Source organism: Pipra filicauda, unplaced genomic scaffold, assembly GCF_003945595.2.
Source record: "Pipra filicauda isolate LSUMZ 115617 unplaced genomic scaffold, ASM394559v2 scaffold2_size9829703_pilon, whole genome shotgun sequence".
Classification (NCBI taxonomy): domain Eukaryota; kingdom Metazoa; phylum Chordata; class Aves; order Passeriformes; family Pipridae; genus Pipra; species Pipra filicauda.
The window spans coordinates 362,818-381,088 of NW_024104421.1; the positions used below are offsets into that span (position 1 = coordinate 362,818).

General features: G+C 40.1%; 1 protein-coding gene across 2 annotated transcripts in view; it reads left to right on the top strand.

Moving 5' to 3' along the window:
- PDE3A (phosphodiesterase 3A) overlaps positions 1-18,271 on the top strand; it is an 84,452-nt gene that overhangs the window by 39,631 nt on the left and 26,550 nt on the right. For both annotated transcript variants that reach the window (XM_027726653.2, XM_027726652.2), the window contains exons 2-5: positions 6,919-7,179; positions 9,946-10,100; positions 13,528-13,643; positions 17,443-17,662. In XM_027726653.2, the coding sequence (XP_027582454.1) occupies positions 6,919-7,179; positions 9,946-10,100; positions 13,528-13,643; positions 17,443-17,662 (752 nt within the window). The remainder of the gene's footprint in view (positions 1-6,918; positions 7,180-9,945; positions 10,101-13,527; positions 13,644-17,442; positions 17,663-18,271) is intronic.

The following is an 18,271-nucleotide window of genomic DNA, read 5'->3' on the forward strand; positions in this document are numbered from 1 at the left end:
GGACCCACATGCAGAGGTGTGCACACTTAGGGCAGGCAGCATCCTCAGGCAGCTTGGTGGCTGGTTTCTGACAACCCATGGAGGTCATGCAAGGCTAGCTTTGGTTCTGTTTTTCCCAGAGACTGTATAACCAAATCTGGACATATCAGGACAGGGAAAGCAAAAGGCCTTGCTGTACCTTCAGTGCCTGCTGCAGATTAAATGGTATCAGTTTACTAAGAACTTTTAGCATGGATAAAAACTTCCAACAGTCTTCTTGTAAATGTCTGAACAATTTTTCTCAAACGCTGAAATAATTCACCCCAGACAAATACCTGGCAGTATATGTTTCAGTCTGAGCTCTTTGGCTGACAAAGCTGTCACGAACTGAAAGGCCCTGTAATGGAAGAAAGTTAGTCAGCTGTAACTGTGAACTTTCTAAATAGTGTCACCCAAAGTAGAGGTGCAGGATGTGGGGATGGCGACTGCCGCCCCAGACAAAGTGTGCTATAGACAGTGATACATTCCATGGGTTTTATAAGAAAGGAAAAAAAGTATTTCCTTCTCAAACCAGTGTCTCTTTCTTAAAGAATGCTGTTATTTTCATTCTGGTTTTCCAAAGAAGGTAATCTTACATGATCATGCTCCTCTCTGACGGTTTCAAGCAAATGTGGCAGATGGGAAGAAGTTTCAGAGATTATTACCTTCCTAGAAGTTTTATGCCAGCCTATGGTGGGATACCAGAGGAGGGTCCAAATCAGTGGCCCTGCTTGGTATTAGTTGACTGGCAGTTTAACATAGTGTGAGCTTAGAGAGAGCCCTGTATAAGGCTGCTCCACAACATGCACGTGTAGCCTCAGGCAGGGCTGCCTCCTGCTGATTGTGTGGCCTCAGGGCTGTTGCTGAGGAAGGGGGTCTTTGCAATACAGTGACTGCTGAGAGGACAAAAAGGTGTAAGTCCTTAGTGAGACCCATCTCATTAGATCCTGTGTTTGCAGAACTGCTTTTAAAAATTTCCTCTGGCTGCTCCATGATCCTTGGACTCTGGCATCTTGTGCTCAGGCTACGGCCACACTGCATGTGGCAGTCGTGGCATTTTCTGCTCTGCAAATCAGAGTTCAGTGTAATTCTTATCAGGAAAGTCTGCTCTTATTATAGTGGTACCATTCCAAACTTCTTATAGCCAGGGTTGAAACCAAAATTGTTATGGCTCGCACAAGATCCAGTCTTCCCTCACTATGGGATCATCTTTTGTGCTTCAGTGTCTGGTTTACAGTTATCTGGCTCTAGGTGCTTTAAAGATTCAACAGCAAAGCCAGTGATCACACTGATGCTTGGGAAAGGTTTTTCTTTGATCAATGTGATGAGACAACAGGAAGATGCTATTTTCAGTCCTAGCAAAGAGTGTGCCTTGCAGAGCCTGTGGCTGGTTCACCTCCAGAGAGCAGTAGGAATGCTGTGCCTCAATAAGCCAGAGGAAAGATTCTCATAAACGTCTCGTTTGCTCACCGGAGAAGAGAAAACCTGAAATCTTGTGTTAGTACAAAATAAGAGAGAAATAAAAATAAAAAGACTTCTGCAGCTTTTAATACAGAAAAGTGAAATGTCAAAGAATTGTATGCACGCTTCTCTTTCTCCTTAGTCATTCAGTGGAAGGTGGAGTAGTTAAGTCTGTGGCGCCTTTAAAATGATTCATTATTTCCATAGAAGCCAATTCATGTTTATCCTTCAAATTGCTCTGCGGACATTAAAATAATGGAGAATTATATTTGCTTTTAATTTTGTTTCCAGACATCTTGGCCTGAACATTTATGATGTGACTTGGAAACTACATCAAATGTTGATTTATAGTTGCTTGTAATTGTGTGAAGATTGAAGATACGTTGGATGCTGCTTATTTTAATTCTTTTTTCCTCCTCGCCTCCCCCATCCTTTTGCTTACAGAGTGTTCTTGAGTGTAATGTGGTGAAAGGCCAGCATCTCTGCCTACAGTGCTTTTCCTTGTACAAGCCACAGCAAATAAAGATTTTTTTTTTTTTCCCTAACATGAGGCTGAGTGAAATGAATTGTGGTTTGTGTTAGATAATTGGTTTGGTTTTGGGGTTTTTTTGTACTGAAGTTTTGACTGGTTTTGTGTTGCCATGATAATCATCCTTTTTGTAGGGTGGAAAGAACAGTATTTTTTAGTTAGGCTGGCTGAGTTCAGTCATATGAGAATCATATACAAAATATCAATGGGGAGGGGAAAGATTTTTATTTGCATTAAGGTATCTCTTAAGTGTATGGATGTCAAATCTGCTTCACAGGTGAGTCAACAGAAACAATTTGTAACCTAAATATATCTATCAGGTCTTATGGGTAAAGGAAATTGTTATTCCTGTTTTCCTAAATTCATTTCTCCTACACAGTTCTATCTGCTTTTCCCCCTAGCCAGTAAATAGCTATTCTTAGAGTGAGTTTTATGCATATTATAATATAACAAAAGAAAATTAATGGGATTTTGTGAAATGTAATAGAAAAACCCAACAAAGGTTATGCAAATTTTGAAAGTTTATTTTCCAGTCCTGTTACAGAATCCAAACCAAACTAATCAAACCCAAAAATTCTAAGTGTTCATTAAAATTTGCTAGAATATTGTTTTCATATGGCATTTAAGAGTATTCCTTGCAGATAAGTCTCCTGCCCTGACAAAAATTGTCTGTGTGATAGTGGGACATGCTGCTTATGGTTTTGTCCTGCAGATGCAGCAGTGTATGTGCTTCTTGGCACATCAGAGTTTTCTTGTAAATTCCCACCAATGCAAACTTGGATGATTGCACAGTTGGCACCGTGAACTGTCCATGTCTGTCCCCAGTCTCTGATGCATCCTACTGTGATCTGGCCATCTTACTTTTTATATGTGTTCTTTGGGAGAAAACCCTTTTTATTTCTTTCTGTACATGAAAAGAAGCCCCAAAACATGCTGCAAGCGCATTTGGACCCAGTTAGGAATTCCAGGTCGTACCACAGCCTAAACCACTGTTTTTCAGCATTATAAGGAATTAATTTTTCTCCTTATCTTAGTTAAAAGTGAGCATGCTTAGTTGATCTGGATTTGTTCCTGCCCTAGAGCATTTCAGTTTTAGTCACTGCATGACGTTGCTTAAATCAGGGATGGAGTGAAGTCACGAATTGAACAGTAAGCCAGTCTTCTCCAAAATTCATGGGAGAGAACTGGATTCACAATTATTGGCATAGATGAGTAAATGAATACTGACCAATGTGCAATTAAATTCACCTTAGCTTAGCTCTCTGTTGTTCTGTTTTATGCAGTGAGTAAAGTGGTTTGGAAAGAATCCAAATCAGTTCATGCAGAGGCTATGCACGAAAGAAGAAAACTACTTACAAAGTCTGAACATGGATTTTATACGCACTTTTACCCTGAAAAAGACACTGTGCATATATATGTGTGCAAATGTGTGCATGTACAATTACATCAGTCTAAAATTTTCACCAATTTACTGTCTTGCTTTCACATCATCCTATGTCTTTTAAAGTAAATTCCAGGTTTTCTTGCCCTTTAAGGAAAGGCATTTTTGTTTACTTTCTGAATAATGGTTTCCAAAGCATATGCAGTTCTCTACTGTTTTGTAGTATTGAATCTGAAAAATGAAATATTTTTAAATGTTTTCATGCATTCAATTTGTAACTTTTTTAGAAAATAATACTTTAAATACCTGTAATTTTATCTAGTCAGACTAGTCTGGCAGTGCTCTAAATTCACCCTGAGATAGATGAAATATTCAAACTGTTTGGAAAAAAAAAGGTGCTTTCCTGTATGCAAGTACTGTGCAGTTAAATTACAACTTATAAACCTTTCCAATTTAGGATGTGTGTAAATGTACTGAAATTGGTGGATTAGAGCAGTGTTTACCCTCTTGTGCTTTTTTCTTCAAGAGGGATTTAAGCTTGGTCTGTTGTTCTTTTACACATGCCCTCATTCTGAGGGTTCTAAGTATTATGAGCAGTTCAGACAATACTCTAAATATCATATACACAAATTTAAAGCAGCTCAGTACAATACAGTGATGTTTTTGAACTGTGTAAAATGTTTTCACAGTCTTGTGCAATGCAGCATGTCATGCTGCACGTGCTGATGTTTTGTGGTGACCCCGGCTGGGCTGTGCTGACATGGTTCACGTCTCATTTTCAGTCTTGGTGAGGGAAAATCAGTGTGGATCTCCTTACAGGCATGGTGCTGACCTCGCTGGGTGTACTCTGTGCAGGCAGGATGGATGGGTGGATGGCTGCATGGGTTTTACCATGCACTTGGTCCTGGCAGAACTCATCACAGCCTGGTGTTATGATTCAGACAAATCTGCTGGGTCCCAGAGTCAAGGCGGGACCACCGAGATACCTGACAAGGCATCCTCATGTGTTAGAGGCCATGTGGCAGAAAATTCACCATTGAGAAGAGAAGGACTGTCCCTCTCCCCACTTGGTGCTAATCATGGAGAACAATGCTGGCTGCTTTGCAAAATATTAGTACTGCTGTACAAAATCTGGGCCTCTGCTTATAGCCCGCTGAGTCAGACTTGTTTACTTCATTGAAGTATTAATCTCTGTCTCTGATTGGCAGTCAACAACTCCAGGCTCCAGGCTTAATAGAATTTCAAACCGTAGATTATGCAGTTTTGCTGAAAATATGAGGCTTCTATGGCGTTTTGAATGACATATTGTCCCTCACTCCCCTTTGGTCTGTTTTTCAAGGCTGAGGTTAAGATAGATAATTAATTCCTCTCATCCCAAGCCTTGTCTTTTAATTTAAGAATTTTCTTTAGCATCTGCCAGAATCTTCTGCATGCACTCCTGAGAGGTTAAGCAATGAAAGAGCCATTAAATTAAGTTCAGACATTAATTTTTTTCAGTAGGATGAAATAGCACTTCAATATATCAAGCAGCTTCTGGTTTATGTTATTTCATAGCGTGGCAAAGAAATATGGGAAGAAGCAGCTCTTTCTCTGGTTGCATGAGAGAATGGTGAGTGAGGAGGCCTGTCTTCTGGTTCTTCAGTTTACTTCTGTGTTAGCAAGAAGTAGGACACAAGGAGGGGATCCCGTGATAGCGAGAAGTAGGACACGAGGAGTGGATCAGTGGAGTGAAACATCAATTTGCCAAGGGGACCTGATGTCCACACTACACAAATGGGGAGGAGTTTAGCTGCACTCAGCTAATATTTCACTTTCCTCAGAAATACTTTTCTGTTGCCTGTAAAGCATTTTGTGAGAACAAAGCAGTGTCACGCTGTGTTACACTGTTCTTTGTGTTTTGAGGTCCATAAACACTGTCACTGGTGAGTCATTCCTGGATGGGGCTCTGATCACCCTCCTGCTAAGTCTGACCAATTCTCCATATTGTTTGTTTGCCATTCCAAAAAACTCATATGATCTTTTCACAGACATAACTTCACCATTTAGAAATCCATGTATTTTAGCTTTTTCTAAGAAACACATGAAAGTAAATTAGTACGAAATCTACTGGAATGATGTCTCTGGCAAATTGCACGTACACCTGCTGGTAAACCCCAAACAGTAGCAGCAGGCTTAAGCCTATGTGTCAGAAACACAGCAAAGGAAAAATGGTCACTCTTGGAGTGCCTTGAATTAGCAATTCCACGCAGAATTTATGGCAGGTTTTAGTACACCAGCTAGTGAGGCTGAAATGTCACTGCTGCATTGAAATTCCATATGCGTCCTGCCTTTCTAGTTGTTCTGCTTCTGTGTGCATCCAGTCTCACTGTTCTTTTAGTAGGTTTTTAAAGATCCTCAGTCTTTTGCAATTGTATCATATAGCTGTCAATTCACAGACTTGACAACTTTCCTGCTTTTGGCAATATACTGTTTCTTTTATTGCCAGTATATTGCCCTACTGGTTCTCAGGACAGCTGGTAGTCGAAGCTGCTGATTGTGGGGAAGTTCTGGAGAAACTCAAAGATGCATTTACAAATCAACCCTCTTGTGCATGCACTGGAAGCCTCGTGCTACAGCTGTGTTAAATTACCTGTGTGTGTGATGGATGGACTGCACATATGAAGACAGTTTGCCTGGGCCACGGTTGGTTTGTGTTGCATCATTTGCACATCAATTATATCCGTGGTTGGGGTCCGTATGATCTGCCGGTGATAGGAGCTGGTCCCTGATATTGGTTCTGCTTATACATCCGTTAATAATTCTTCCTAAATGATATATGTAAAGAAGGTATATATTTCAAACCCAAGAGAAAGTAAGGACCATCTGAATTGGTCATACAAGTCTGTAGAGTAGCTATTCTCATCACTTCCATCTGAATAAAATAAGGTTTGAAAAATCCACTCTTTACTCCATTTCATATTTGGTATAGCTGCCCAATATGCAATTTCTTGGAGAAGAATGTTGTTGCCACCATACCAGAATACTATAGTTTAGTTGCATGGTGATATTTTAAAGATCTCAGTATATGCCTGGGATTAATTTCCTTCAACCAAGCACGAGCATTGAACGTGAGTTGTTCTAGATGCCTCTGTAGTGAGCAGACAGACATCTGTCAAGAGAGACTCCTCCCATCCCATCCCAAGCTATGTCTCCAAAATTATTTGTGCAAATAGCCCCTGGCCATTGACTATGTCTCTGTAGGGAACCTGAACAATTCATTCGGATGGGTTGTCAGCTGCAGATGATGAAAGCCATGAAATCAGATATGATAGAGTTCCAAAGTCTTTGCAGACTGTGAGCATTATGCCTGATGATCAATCTATTCAGCATCATTCTCCTTATTTAAAGAATTATTTTATGTTATTATTTTTCCGCTCTGCGGGTAGCCACTTTAACAAAAGTTGTGAAGAGAGTTCACCACAGCTTTAGATAGTGCTCAGCAGGTTGTTCACTTCTGTTGTCTTACATGTGCTATTTTTCTCTTCTTTAGTCTTCTGGTACCAGTATCACAGTGGATATCGCTGTCATGGGAGAAGCACATGGGCTCATCACAGACCTTTTGGCCGATCCTTCACTGCCCCCCAACGTGTGCACATCGCTGAGAACAGTGAGCAACCTGCTTAACACGCAGTTAACCTTCCAGGCCATCCACAAGCCAAGGGTGAATCCTTTGGTGTCCTTCAGTGAGAACTACACCTGCTCCGACTCAGAGGAATGTCCGGAGAAAGGAGAGAAACTGGCCATTCCCAAGGTGAGTACTGGAGCCTGTGTATCATCTTGTTACTTGGCTCTCCCTAAAGGTACATCACTGGGATTTTTGCTTCTTTGCTTCAGACTAACATCCTGTGCACCAATGACAGACTACTGGAAAAGGACAGCTAGTCCATTGTTGGTTTCATAGTAACACAATTCCTGTGTATCCCTCAACTCACGGCCAGGTTTACTTTGGTTCAGGCATGTTTAGAAGGTGGTGTTCGACACAGAATAGATCACACAGATGGTGTGCATATTTTCTTGCAGCTGTTGGTTGGAGCTTGGGAGAAGAAATGACAAGGAGAAGAGCAAGCAGAAACCTTTTATCATTCAGACTCACAGGTCTGCCCCATCACTTCTTACACAGAAATTCTCCTCCCACTCAAAAGATTTGAGCCACTGCATGAGGGGTGACTATTGTAGACAACGAGCATTGGGGAAATAAGCAGTAATATGAGGGACCTTTTTGCTCACTTTAAAGGTTGGAATTTGAAATTCTGTATGAATTTCAGTCTCTTCCTCCTTCCCTTAGCCAGAAGTGTGAAACCTATAGTAGTCAATGAAAAACTCCCTATTGGTGACCTCCAGGTCTTTGGACCAAGTTTAAAATGTTGCATACCAAACAAACAAACAAAAAGATTATCACAGTCATTAGTATGACAACTACTGTGAGCTCATGAGAAGTGGTCTTGAGAAGAAAAAGAAGACTGAACAAAAAAAATCTATTACTGCTTTGACAGATGGCTTTATAAATGCTCAGGAATCTGACAAGAAATAACCAGTGTTAGCTACCCACGTTTAACAAGTGAACAGCTAGAGAGAACATATCAGCTTTGAAGTAGTTTGAGTTGTATGTTTGTTGCTAACTAGCTGTCCTGCAAGGCTTACATTTCACTTTTGAAACAAAACCAAAATGCTTTTGTATTGCAGTCTCCCTTCTAAAATTAAATATGGGCAGAATACGTTGCACAGGCAAATGCTTTTATGTTTTTACAGTTTAAATGGCACAGCCAGCGTTCATTCCGGCATTTCCCGGTATCCGAATTTCAACACTTGTGATTCTTGGTTTTATTACATTTTAGTGTGATGATAATTATCACCCTATTTGCCTATGTAGCAGCTGTATGTATGAAATGGAGGTTCACGGGTTTTTAACCACATTTTCCAATTTATTTTGGTGAACATGTCTATCATGGCTGCACTCTGGGCTCTGAGGGGAAAAGTTAAGTGGAAGAACACTGCCATCACATGAGCAAACACAGGGAGCAGATACCAGTTTGGTGTTGTGTAATACCTTATGAGGAGAAGACAAATGAATGATGAAGAAATGAGCTAATGCTACAGAGAACTAATTTGACTGGAGTTCACTGACCTAAATGTATTATGGTTCATAAAACTAATTATTTGCAGTCCTTTATTTACCTGTATAAATATAGATTTAGGGTCTTTACCTTAAGCATCTGTTACTATTTTGGGTAAGGAGATAGTATGTTAACATATTTATCTTCAGGCTTGAGCTTCAGAACCACAGTTCTCTTCCATCTCATATTTCTTAACCCTCTGGCAAAGTCCAAGATCTCCATTGCAGAGATATATTTATTTTAGTTCTTAATTATAAACATTTCATGAGAACTACAAGAGAAATATCTTACAAAATTATAGCATCTGTAACAGCAAATCTGGATTCAAAAAGACTCTTTATCGTTATCCCTTATTATCACTGTCTTCAAAAATTAACAAAAAATATGTGAGTCCTGTTAGTGGAGAAAAGGAAGAATCAGGTGAAAGAAAAATGCAGGGTGGTCAAGAAAAATCTGCTGTAAATAATGATACTTTTTCTATGCTTATCAAGAGACATCATATCCCAGAGAATGAGTTTTATTTCAGTGAGTGACCTTTGGATTGGGGAGATATAGCAGGAAAAAAGTTGGAGCTCCTGTCCCTTATTTTTCTTACAGCCTTTCTTGCCTTGAATCTCTGATTCTCAGAATTCATGACAGTTTAAATCATAGAATAGTTGAGGTTGGAAGTACACCTGGAGATTGTGTAGTCCAGTCCGGGGATCATCTAGTCCAGTCCCTCATGCACAAGGTTTTTCTAGGCTCAACCTAGATCAGGTTGCTCAGGAGGATGTCCAGTTGGTTTTTGAGTATCTCCATGAATTTAAACTTCACAGTCTCTTTGGGCAACCTCTTTCAATATTCAGTCATCCTCACAGTAAAAAATATTTTCCTACCTTCAAATGAAATTTCTCGTATTTCAATTTTTGCTCCATTGCCTCTTATCCTTTCGCTGAGCACCACTGGAAAGAGCCTGACTCCATCTTCTTTACACCCTCCCTTCAGGTATCTGTATACATTAGTCAGATCCACTCTGAGCTGCCCCTTCTTCCAACTGAGGAATTCTGGCTCTCTTAGGCTTTCCTTTTATACCAGATGCTCCAATCCACTTTTGTGGCCCTGCTAATTTGTTTAATTGCCTTTGGCCACATCAAATGTTAAACCTCTGTAGCTATGGGGCTGTGGGTGTAGACCTTTTTTAAAACTTGAAACAGGGAGGATGGTCCAGACCCTGCAAGCATTTAAAACATTGCCTGTGTTGATTTGAGTAGAAGGAAGGCAACCCAATACCTGGGAGAATCCAGATTTACAGTACCTCACGAGTTGTTGTCAGGCAGAATTAATCAAATGGAAGCAGTTTTTCTTCTGCACCTTTGAAGGGTTTGTAAGCTGATATAAACTCTCAGCAACTGATTTCTCCTCAGCGCTTACGGAGAAGTTTGCCCCCAGGACTGCTGAGACGAGTGTCCTCAACTTGGACCACAACAACATCAGCCACAGGATTACCTACCCTGGAGCCAGCTCCGGTGAGAAGGGATCGCAGTGCCAGCATCAAACCCCATGAATCGTCTTCATCCAGGTTACAAATTACCTCCTCTCTCTTCTATGTTTCTGTTTGGGCAGATTTCTTTGGTTCTGTGTGATGATGTCCCTCGTTCAAAAACGCTGGCTTTGAAGTGTGTTAAAACTACTGCTTCATGTTTCTTTAAGTTGGGTTGCCAAAGAAGCAGCATTCCCAACTTTAGTCAGATTGTGCCAAAATTATTCGTATTATTGGGAAGTAAAATAGATTTTAAAAAAATGTATTTATGCTAACAAAGTTCAGAAATGCAAAATAAGATTGGAAGACAGGCAAAATATCTGGTTGAATTCTTCTTGATATGCAGCAGTTTCCTGCGAGGGTATTGCCCAGCCAAGAAAAAATTTTAACGAGTGACCCAGCCATTTCTAAGAACACACCTAGTGATGTGATTCTGTCATTAAACCAGTTCATAAAGCACTTCTCCATCCTCCATTCTTCTCAGGGCCCGATCCCTGAGCCAGTATCATAAAATACGTGGTCTTCTCATGGAATGGAGAAAGAGAAGTTGTGTCTGCTCAGCTGCTTGCAGCCAGCAGATGACTTGTTTAGGGCATTTGCAGAGGTCTGAGGGCTTTCAGTCCTATGTACCTCACATTTTGGGATTTCCATGCTACCATAAAGCCTGAGTTGAGCAGCTTTTAACCCTCCACAGGGTCTGTGGCAGATAATCCAGTAGCAGACAGTGAAGGAAGAAGTTGAATGGATGTTAGCCTTGTGCAAAGAGCTCTTGTCTGTGACAAGGAAGGCTTGGCTCCCAGGCACTGTTAACTGTGATCATGTTGTGTAACTATTTCAAGAGGATTTCCTCCTTTCTGGTTCCATGAATATTCTTCTGCTCTAGTCAGAGAGGAGCAGAGCCTTCAAAAGTAGGGGGGGGGCAGTCAGTTGTGGTGCCACCCTGAGAGAATAAAGTTCAGGTCCCCTCCCCAACCTCTGCAAGGGTTATCATCTTGGAGATGGAGGAGAGAATGTGGAGACGTACTTTGCTCTGGGCAAAGAAAGATCAGAACCAAAGCACTAAACTGAAGAAGAGAATTTAGAGTCATGTTATCAGAAGACTCACATGCTTTTCTGAAATTCAAAATTTGGTACCGGTAGCGGAGAAAAACACGGGACTTGAGAGGGCCTGAGAACACCAATGTTGACTGTTAAATAGCTTGGGTGAACGCCGCCCCAGAGAGCTGCATTCTTCCAAGGTCAGCCTTTCCTCCAGATGCGTAAACCGTTCCCACAGAGGAGACTCTCACGCAGGGCATCGAGGGGCTCAAGGCAGCCTGCAAAGTGCACTGCAAGAAAAACACGTGGCTGGCCAAAATTCCCTTTGTGAGGAGTCCCAGCTATCTCAGTGAAAGCTAGAACCAAATGGAAACGCTCTTCACTCACCGACCTGTGGTTCCCAGGGTCTATTTGATTTATGCTGTTGATCCCAGTCTCACGTAGTATGTAAGCATCCCAAGATGGGAATCAGAGGGAGAAGGAGAGCAATTAAATATTATTGTTGGTCCTTTCCTGCAGTTGTTATATAACTCTGCACGATGAGCCAACTAAGCAGGCTATCAATTCTTCCTATGTTTAATGTCGCCAATTGTATAATTATAGCTCTGTCAAGTCTCCCAGCCTACTGTTTGTAGTACTTCTCTTACAGTGGGAGAAACAATGTGTATTCCAGAAAGGGAAAAAATGGATCCTATAAGTCTAGCTTTAAAAGTTTTGGCAGACCAAGAGAGATTTTCTTTCAAGGAGAAGAATTTTGAACTGAAGAGAAAAAAAGTCTTGATTATCTGCCACTTCCCCTGTACCAAACCAAATTCAAGCACTCCAGAGGTCACAGAAAAAGAAATATTTCATAGGTTGAAGGGGTAGGAGAGAGGCTGACACTGGGATTTCCCTGTGGCAGATGTCACAGTTACAGAATCTTCAACTTGTTCCTCACAGCCTGGAACATCATCTCTAGATTTCTATAGTCACAAATTTGCAAAAATCCCCCTTAAATCTCTGTTTGAGATTAGTGATCTTGTATTTTTCAAACCCTATGTCAATAACTGGTAAGACATGGTCCTCTTATGGCTCGTAATGCTACAGGAAAAATAATAGAACTTCCATGTTCTCTCCCTCAGTCACTTCTATATCCAGTGGTTCTCCCTTAGGAAGTCAAGGAATGTGGTTAAGGGATTTTTGGTTTGTTTTGTTGGGGTTTTTCTTGAACTTTACAGTGGGCCAGTGTGTGATATTCTTTGTGTTAACTAAAAAACAAAATAAAACCATAAAACAAAACAAACAAAGAAAATTTTTAAAAAACCATCTGGAATCTTTCTTTGTCTCATTTCATCACAGATTATAGGCATTTGGGCCAATGAAGACAACCAGCAATTATTTTTGTAGGTAGTACGTCTCTTACAAAACATTATGTTTGTAGAGGTGTAACACACTGTTATGTGGTTTTTTTCTTTCAGAGTGCTTATTTTTTCTTTCAAGTTTTTTTCAAGGTCAGCTGGAGCTAGACTACTTTAAAAGTCTGTCTTCTGGTTGCGTGTCACCTCATCACTTGCATGTGAGACTGTGAGGGGGAACGTGGAGCCTGAGATGCCTGGTGGATCTGTCCAGAGGGCTCACAGGCCTTGCTCTATAAGAGCCAGTGCTGCATCCCTGCAAGCAGCTGAAATTTGATGAGTGGCATTTGGGAAAAGAATCATAAATACAGTTTTCTCACTGTACAGAAGGATTTTGGTACAGAGTTCTAGCCTGGAGGCTGAAAGCGTTGGCCCATGCTGTTGTAGGGGACAAGCGTTTGTTCCACACCCGGAGACAAATGCCCCCTATTTTCCCTCAGTATGTTTCTCTTGGACCAGTGTCTTCAGGGTCTGTCAGTAGGATTTGTTTGGGGATGCAGCTGGCTAGAGTGTGAAGGGGCACACCAGGAGCCATGGCCATGCAGGGTGCTTCTGAACCTCCCCACTCTCCTGAGGAGCTCCTCCACTGCCCTAAAGGTTGGTGGGTATCTGCTGTGGCACCAGCAGCAGAGGAGGCTGGGCTTTTAGTTGTACTGAGAACTTGTGTCATTTCTGGCTCTTTTAAGGAGGTGTTAAAAGAGAATATAAATTTAACTTATTTCAAGTCAACTTTTGAGCCTCTGTGTACCCTCAGAACAATATAAAGAAGGCATCTGTATAAATAAAGTAAAGAGGCCTCAGCAGCAAAGGAAGCCCAGCTTTTGGAGTGTCTGCATTGTAAATATTTTTGCTGAACACAGTACTGAGCACCTCACAAACTGCAGTTCAGCCAGCCCATAGATGTTGTTTTCCTTATCAGATTTTGTGCTATCCCAGTATCACATATTTCTTGCTGCAGCTCCTAACTTCTTAAGATCTGCCATTGAGGCTTTTTCCCGTGTTGAATGGTGCTTGTTTGTGCTCTGTTTTTGCAGCCCTGACTCCTGGAACAGCTCAATTCTGATGACAATCACAAAGAGCAGGTCGTTCTCCACCTCCTATACCATGTCTTCTACCAACCACGTGAATGCCAAAAGGCAGAGCAGGCAAGGTGAGTGGGCATCCATGGCTCTGTCAGGCTCACTTAGCTGCTCCCCATGACTAGCAAGTGCAGCTGCTTTTGTTCTCTGTCCAATCTGCTTCTTTTCTTATTTTTCCATCAGTATATTATGGTTATTTCCTGCATTTAAGAAAAAACAACACAATGTCTTAAAATACTGTAGCTCATAGTGATACCATTGTAAATGTTTTGACTTTTTGATTTGTAGAGGTTAGTCATGACATGATGCAGCAAGTGTGGTACGAAACTGTGTTGTGATTTATATCCATGTAATTCCCTTGACTACAACAGGGCTGAGAACAGAGTGTTTTCTGTAACATTTATGACATTAACTGTCTGTGCATATTGTCTGACTGAGATTTCCTGAAGCACAACATTCATAATGCCATTTTCAGCTGTAAGCAGCAACTGACCCATCTTATGCAAACATATCCGAGACAAAGCCTTTGTAACTCTGTCTATCTCTGTATATTTATTTATGAGAAAGTACAGGTAGTTCTTATTGATATTTAGAGATGAGAAATATGGGGCTTTTCACTCTGCTTTTTGAGACTCTAAAAAAACCCCATTACTCCTGTTTTAACCAGGGAAAGAAATTGAGAAGGTGACTTTGGAATTCATAATTAAATGTTTGATATGACAGCCATGAAGCGTCCTTAATCCACAGTAATGTGGTTCTCCTCCCTGTACAAATGCAGGATAATATAATGTTTACTCATGCTTTAACTTGTAATTCAAAATTATCACAAGGCCTCCCTTTTTTATACCAGCCTGGGTTTTTTCCAAACATGGAATAATGTTGAGATAATGTTACTCAGAGATACTGGCCACCCAGCTATCAGGGGGAAATTGATACACACCTGAGGTCTGACATTGAAAAAGTAACAGAATCCCAGCTTAGAGATGGGTTTGAAGATACGGCTGCACAATTATTTCGCATATCTAGCACTGTCACATCTCATCTCCTTTTCAAACTGAAGAGAACTGTACAACATCTCCTCCTGTACGGCAGCTGCTTTGTGTTATCACAGGGAAGACTAAGTAACACAGTATTATCTTAAAAGGTAATAGGCACATAGGGAATTGAATAAAATTAAACCTGGAAAATAATGGAGATACAGTACCAAGAATCCAGGAGTTTGTTGTAAAACAAAACAAATATTACACTTAGACTTGTAATTTTCGGAGATTACCTAACGAATTAAAAGAGAAAGGGGTGGGGTGTATAATATTTTGTATTTGAAAACAACACTTACCAACCCCATCAGTCAGTTGTACATATAGTAAATTCTGCTTTCAGAAAATGTTAATAGTCATCTCTATTGCCCAAGTACGTGAGCTCCCACATGATGAAGGGGGATCTCCATTCCATCACAAGCAATTCCTAGGGGTATTGATGGAGAGGAATAAAAGTTTTGTGTCAGCATTTTGTGTAGAAGATTGATATTTCAATGTTTTAGGCTGTTTATAATCATGCAGTTTAGTTATGATTTGTTTTCATGTTCCAACTCAATAATTATTTCCATTTGCCATAGTTAATACTATTTAGACTTTTATATATTAGCTCCATTGGCAAGATACAATAATTATTAGTAGAGGTTGATCTAGCTAAATCTGTAAATCTGTTAATTTATAAAATGTGTCTTTAATTATGCATGAAAACAGCTGCTAGTTATATCTAAAATCAAGTGTTTTCATATGTCATTTCACATCACATTGAAGTCACTGTTTTATATCTTCAACACTGCACATATGAAGAAGTTCAGGAGTACCTAAGCAGATGGATGTACTTAAAAAATTCTCTTTGTATTTTTATTCTTCTCTTATCTTGACTGTTCAAAATTCCTTGCTGTAGCAAGACACATTTACTCTCACATTTGCCAATAATGGTTAAATGTTTGATTATTGAAAATAGGTTTGCATTTTTCTTGTAAATTTATTTATTTATTTGTGGTCACCTACCCTGGAAAATTACTCTTTAAACAAACAAACAAACAAACAAACAAAAAAACACAAAACACACGCAACAAAAAATATGTCAGGAGACAGGAGCCCAGACTGGCAGTAGAAAGGCAGCTGTGATTAGAAACATTATTGTGAGAACTGCTGTTTAAATTCCCAGGACTTGTTTTAACCATTGAAAGATGACCATATGTATTGTATCTTCCAAATCATATCCTCTAAGGGTTATGAATATTACCTGGTAACATGTAGCTCAAAAATAGATAATAATCCAACTCAATCTTCTGCACATCTAACAGACTGCCAAGTGTTTTTAAAGACATATTTTTTTTGGATGGAAAGCCGATATCTCAATGAATTCGTAAATGTGAAACAGAGGTTTTCTGTGTTTGAAAGCAATTTCCCTGTGTCGTGGCCATCTGATAACATTTTAATTGCTCTGAAGGCTGTAGTTTTCTGATCTCAAGACAAGCGTAATATCCTACTTTCAGTCACTGAATTAAGAGAGTAATACATGCCACATGTTTGCTGAAGAAATACCCTAATCAAAACTGAGGAGATGTTAGATATCACCAAATTACAGCTCCATAACTGTCAGAATTTTTTTTTTAACTCTTGGATTGTCAAAAATAAATCATATTTTAGCCTCATATCACAGAAAGTTGCTATCAGGAAAAAACACTGGAGCTATATACATGTATCCTGCAAGGTTAGTATTTCGTAAACTCAGAATAAGGCAACATGTCGCCTTATTCTAAGATAAATTTTGTGTCTGGAATACATTTAGATAGTGGGCACAATTCAAACATAAAACCAGTTCAAGTTCCTAAGGTCTTTCTATCATTTGACTTTGAAGATGGCTGTGGTAAATTAACTGGGGCTGAGTTCCTACAAACTTTAGAACAGGAGGTAACTCAATTTATGTGCATTTCCTTTCAAGATAGATTAAGTTTGCCCCTCTATGTTTTGATTGGAATTTTGTCTGAGACTAGACAAATGTAAAGTGGGTTCAAAAAGAAGGCAGCACTTTGTTTCAAGCTCTGGACCAGCTGATGCATTTCATCTTTGCAGTGGTGCTTAGACAGAATAAAGGTCAGAGAGAATAAAGGTCACTACATCTCAGTAGTGCTTACACGTGGATATTGGCAGTTCCTGATACTCTAGCTCAGGAGTAACAATACCACCTGGTACAGGTAATGGTTGCAAGTTCCCTTAGTGAGCAACAGATATTGAAAACTAAACTCAAACTGCACAAGGTCAAGGCCAAAATCTGTGAGGAATGCAGAAATGGCACCAGAAGTGCAGTATTTTATATGATGGATGACCACTAAAAATTGGTTTTTTGGTTTATTCCTTGTCTTCAAACATGTAAAAATCCAAATTTTCTGGGAATGTATGTAAGCTGTTCTTGTCCTGGCTTTACAGATGGAGACAGCAAAACAAAGGTGGATCTGGCATCTGCAGATGGGTCTGGGAACTTTGGAGTTTGGTGTCTCTGTCAGTAGAACATGTTGATACCAATAGTCACGCCACTAACACATGCTTTTCATTTCATGCCTGCCAGTTAGTGCATCCTGCTCTAGGGAAAATATGCTTTGTATTTTGAGCCAGATCTTCAGCAGGTAGAAGTGGCTGATACTAATGGAATTTCATCTCCCTCTGACAGCCCTGGGCTTGGCTCAGAGTGGAGTAGGGTATTCTCTTATTTTTCTGTTTGAAAGCTGTGCTGGTACTTGTGCATCTCAAGAGGAGTGTTTCTGCACAGTGAACTAATTGCAACCATTTGCCACTTCTTTTAATTGACAAGACTCTTCTTTTCTCTTGCCAGGTATCCCACCAAATATTTCACCTCTCACCTCCCCGTGCCATTCACCAATTCAGGGGACCCCTGCCACAAGTCCTACTGGAAAAACATCTTCTGTGTCATTTCCAGACTCTACAGATACTGACACCAAGCAGGGCTTAAAGCCACACAAAGTCTTAACTTCTTCTCAGAGTGCACCTCCACTGTCAGATCCTGTTATCAGCCCCTCTGTCATCTGCAGCAGGTAAGATTGTAATTTGACATGAGTAGGATTACTTTCACATTGTTCTCAAGAACATGCTCTTTTGGCCCACATACAAGATTTTGTGATTTACTGCAGTATTTTGTATTGACATTTCAAGTTTGTAGTATTTGACTTATTGTGTAGACTGATGCTACAAAATGCTTTTAAAGTGGAAGTCTTAACTACATTTATTGCTTTTACTGATGTCAGATGGACAGTCTGATTCATAAATAAATTCTTTGCCAGTGATTTGCAGATCCCAAAGTTGGATTTCATGTTAACAACCTGTGTTTTTTATGCCATGCCCCCTAATATGAATAGTCACCTTCAGGTCACAGGCCAAGTCTTCCACAGCAGGCACCTGATGTTTGAAAGAAAAATCTGACTGTGAGGGTTTAAAAGATCCTGGCCTGTAGGCTTCTGGTAAAGATGTGCCAACAATTCCAGAAGGCTACACAATTTTGAGCATTCTCTGAGGAGGAGTTGATCCTGTGTTCCCTAGGCAGAGTCAGATTATGTAAAGTCAGGATTTTTTTTCAGAAAACAACTACAGATAAATTCTTTCAAGTACTAAGAGTTAGAGTTACACAGTTTAATTTCGCACTTTAA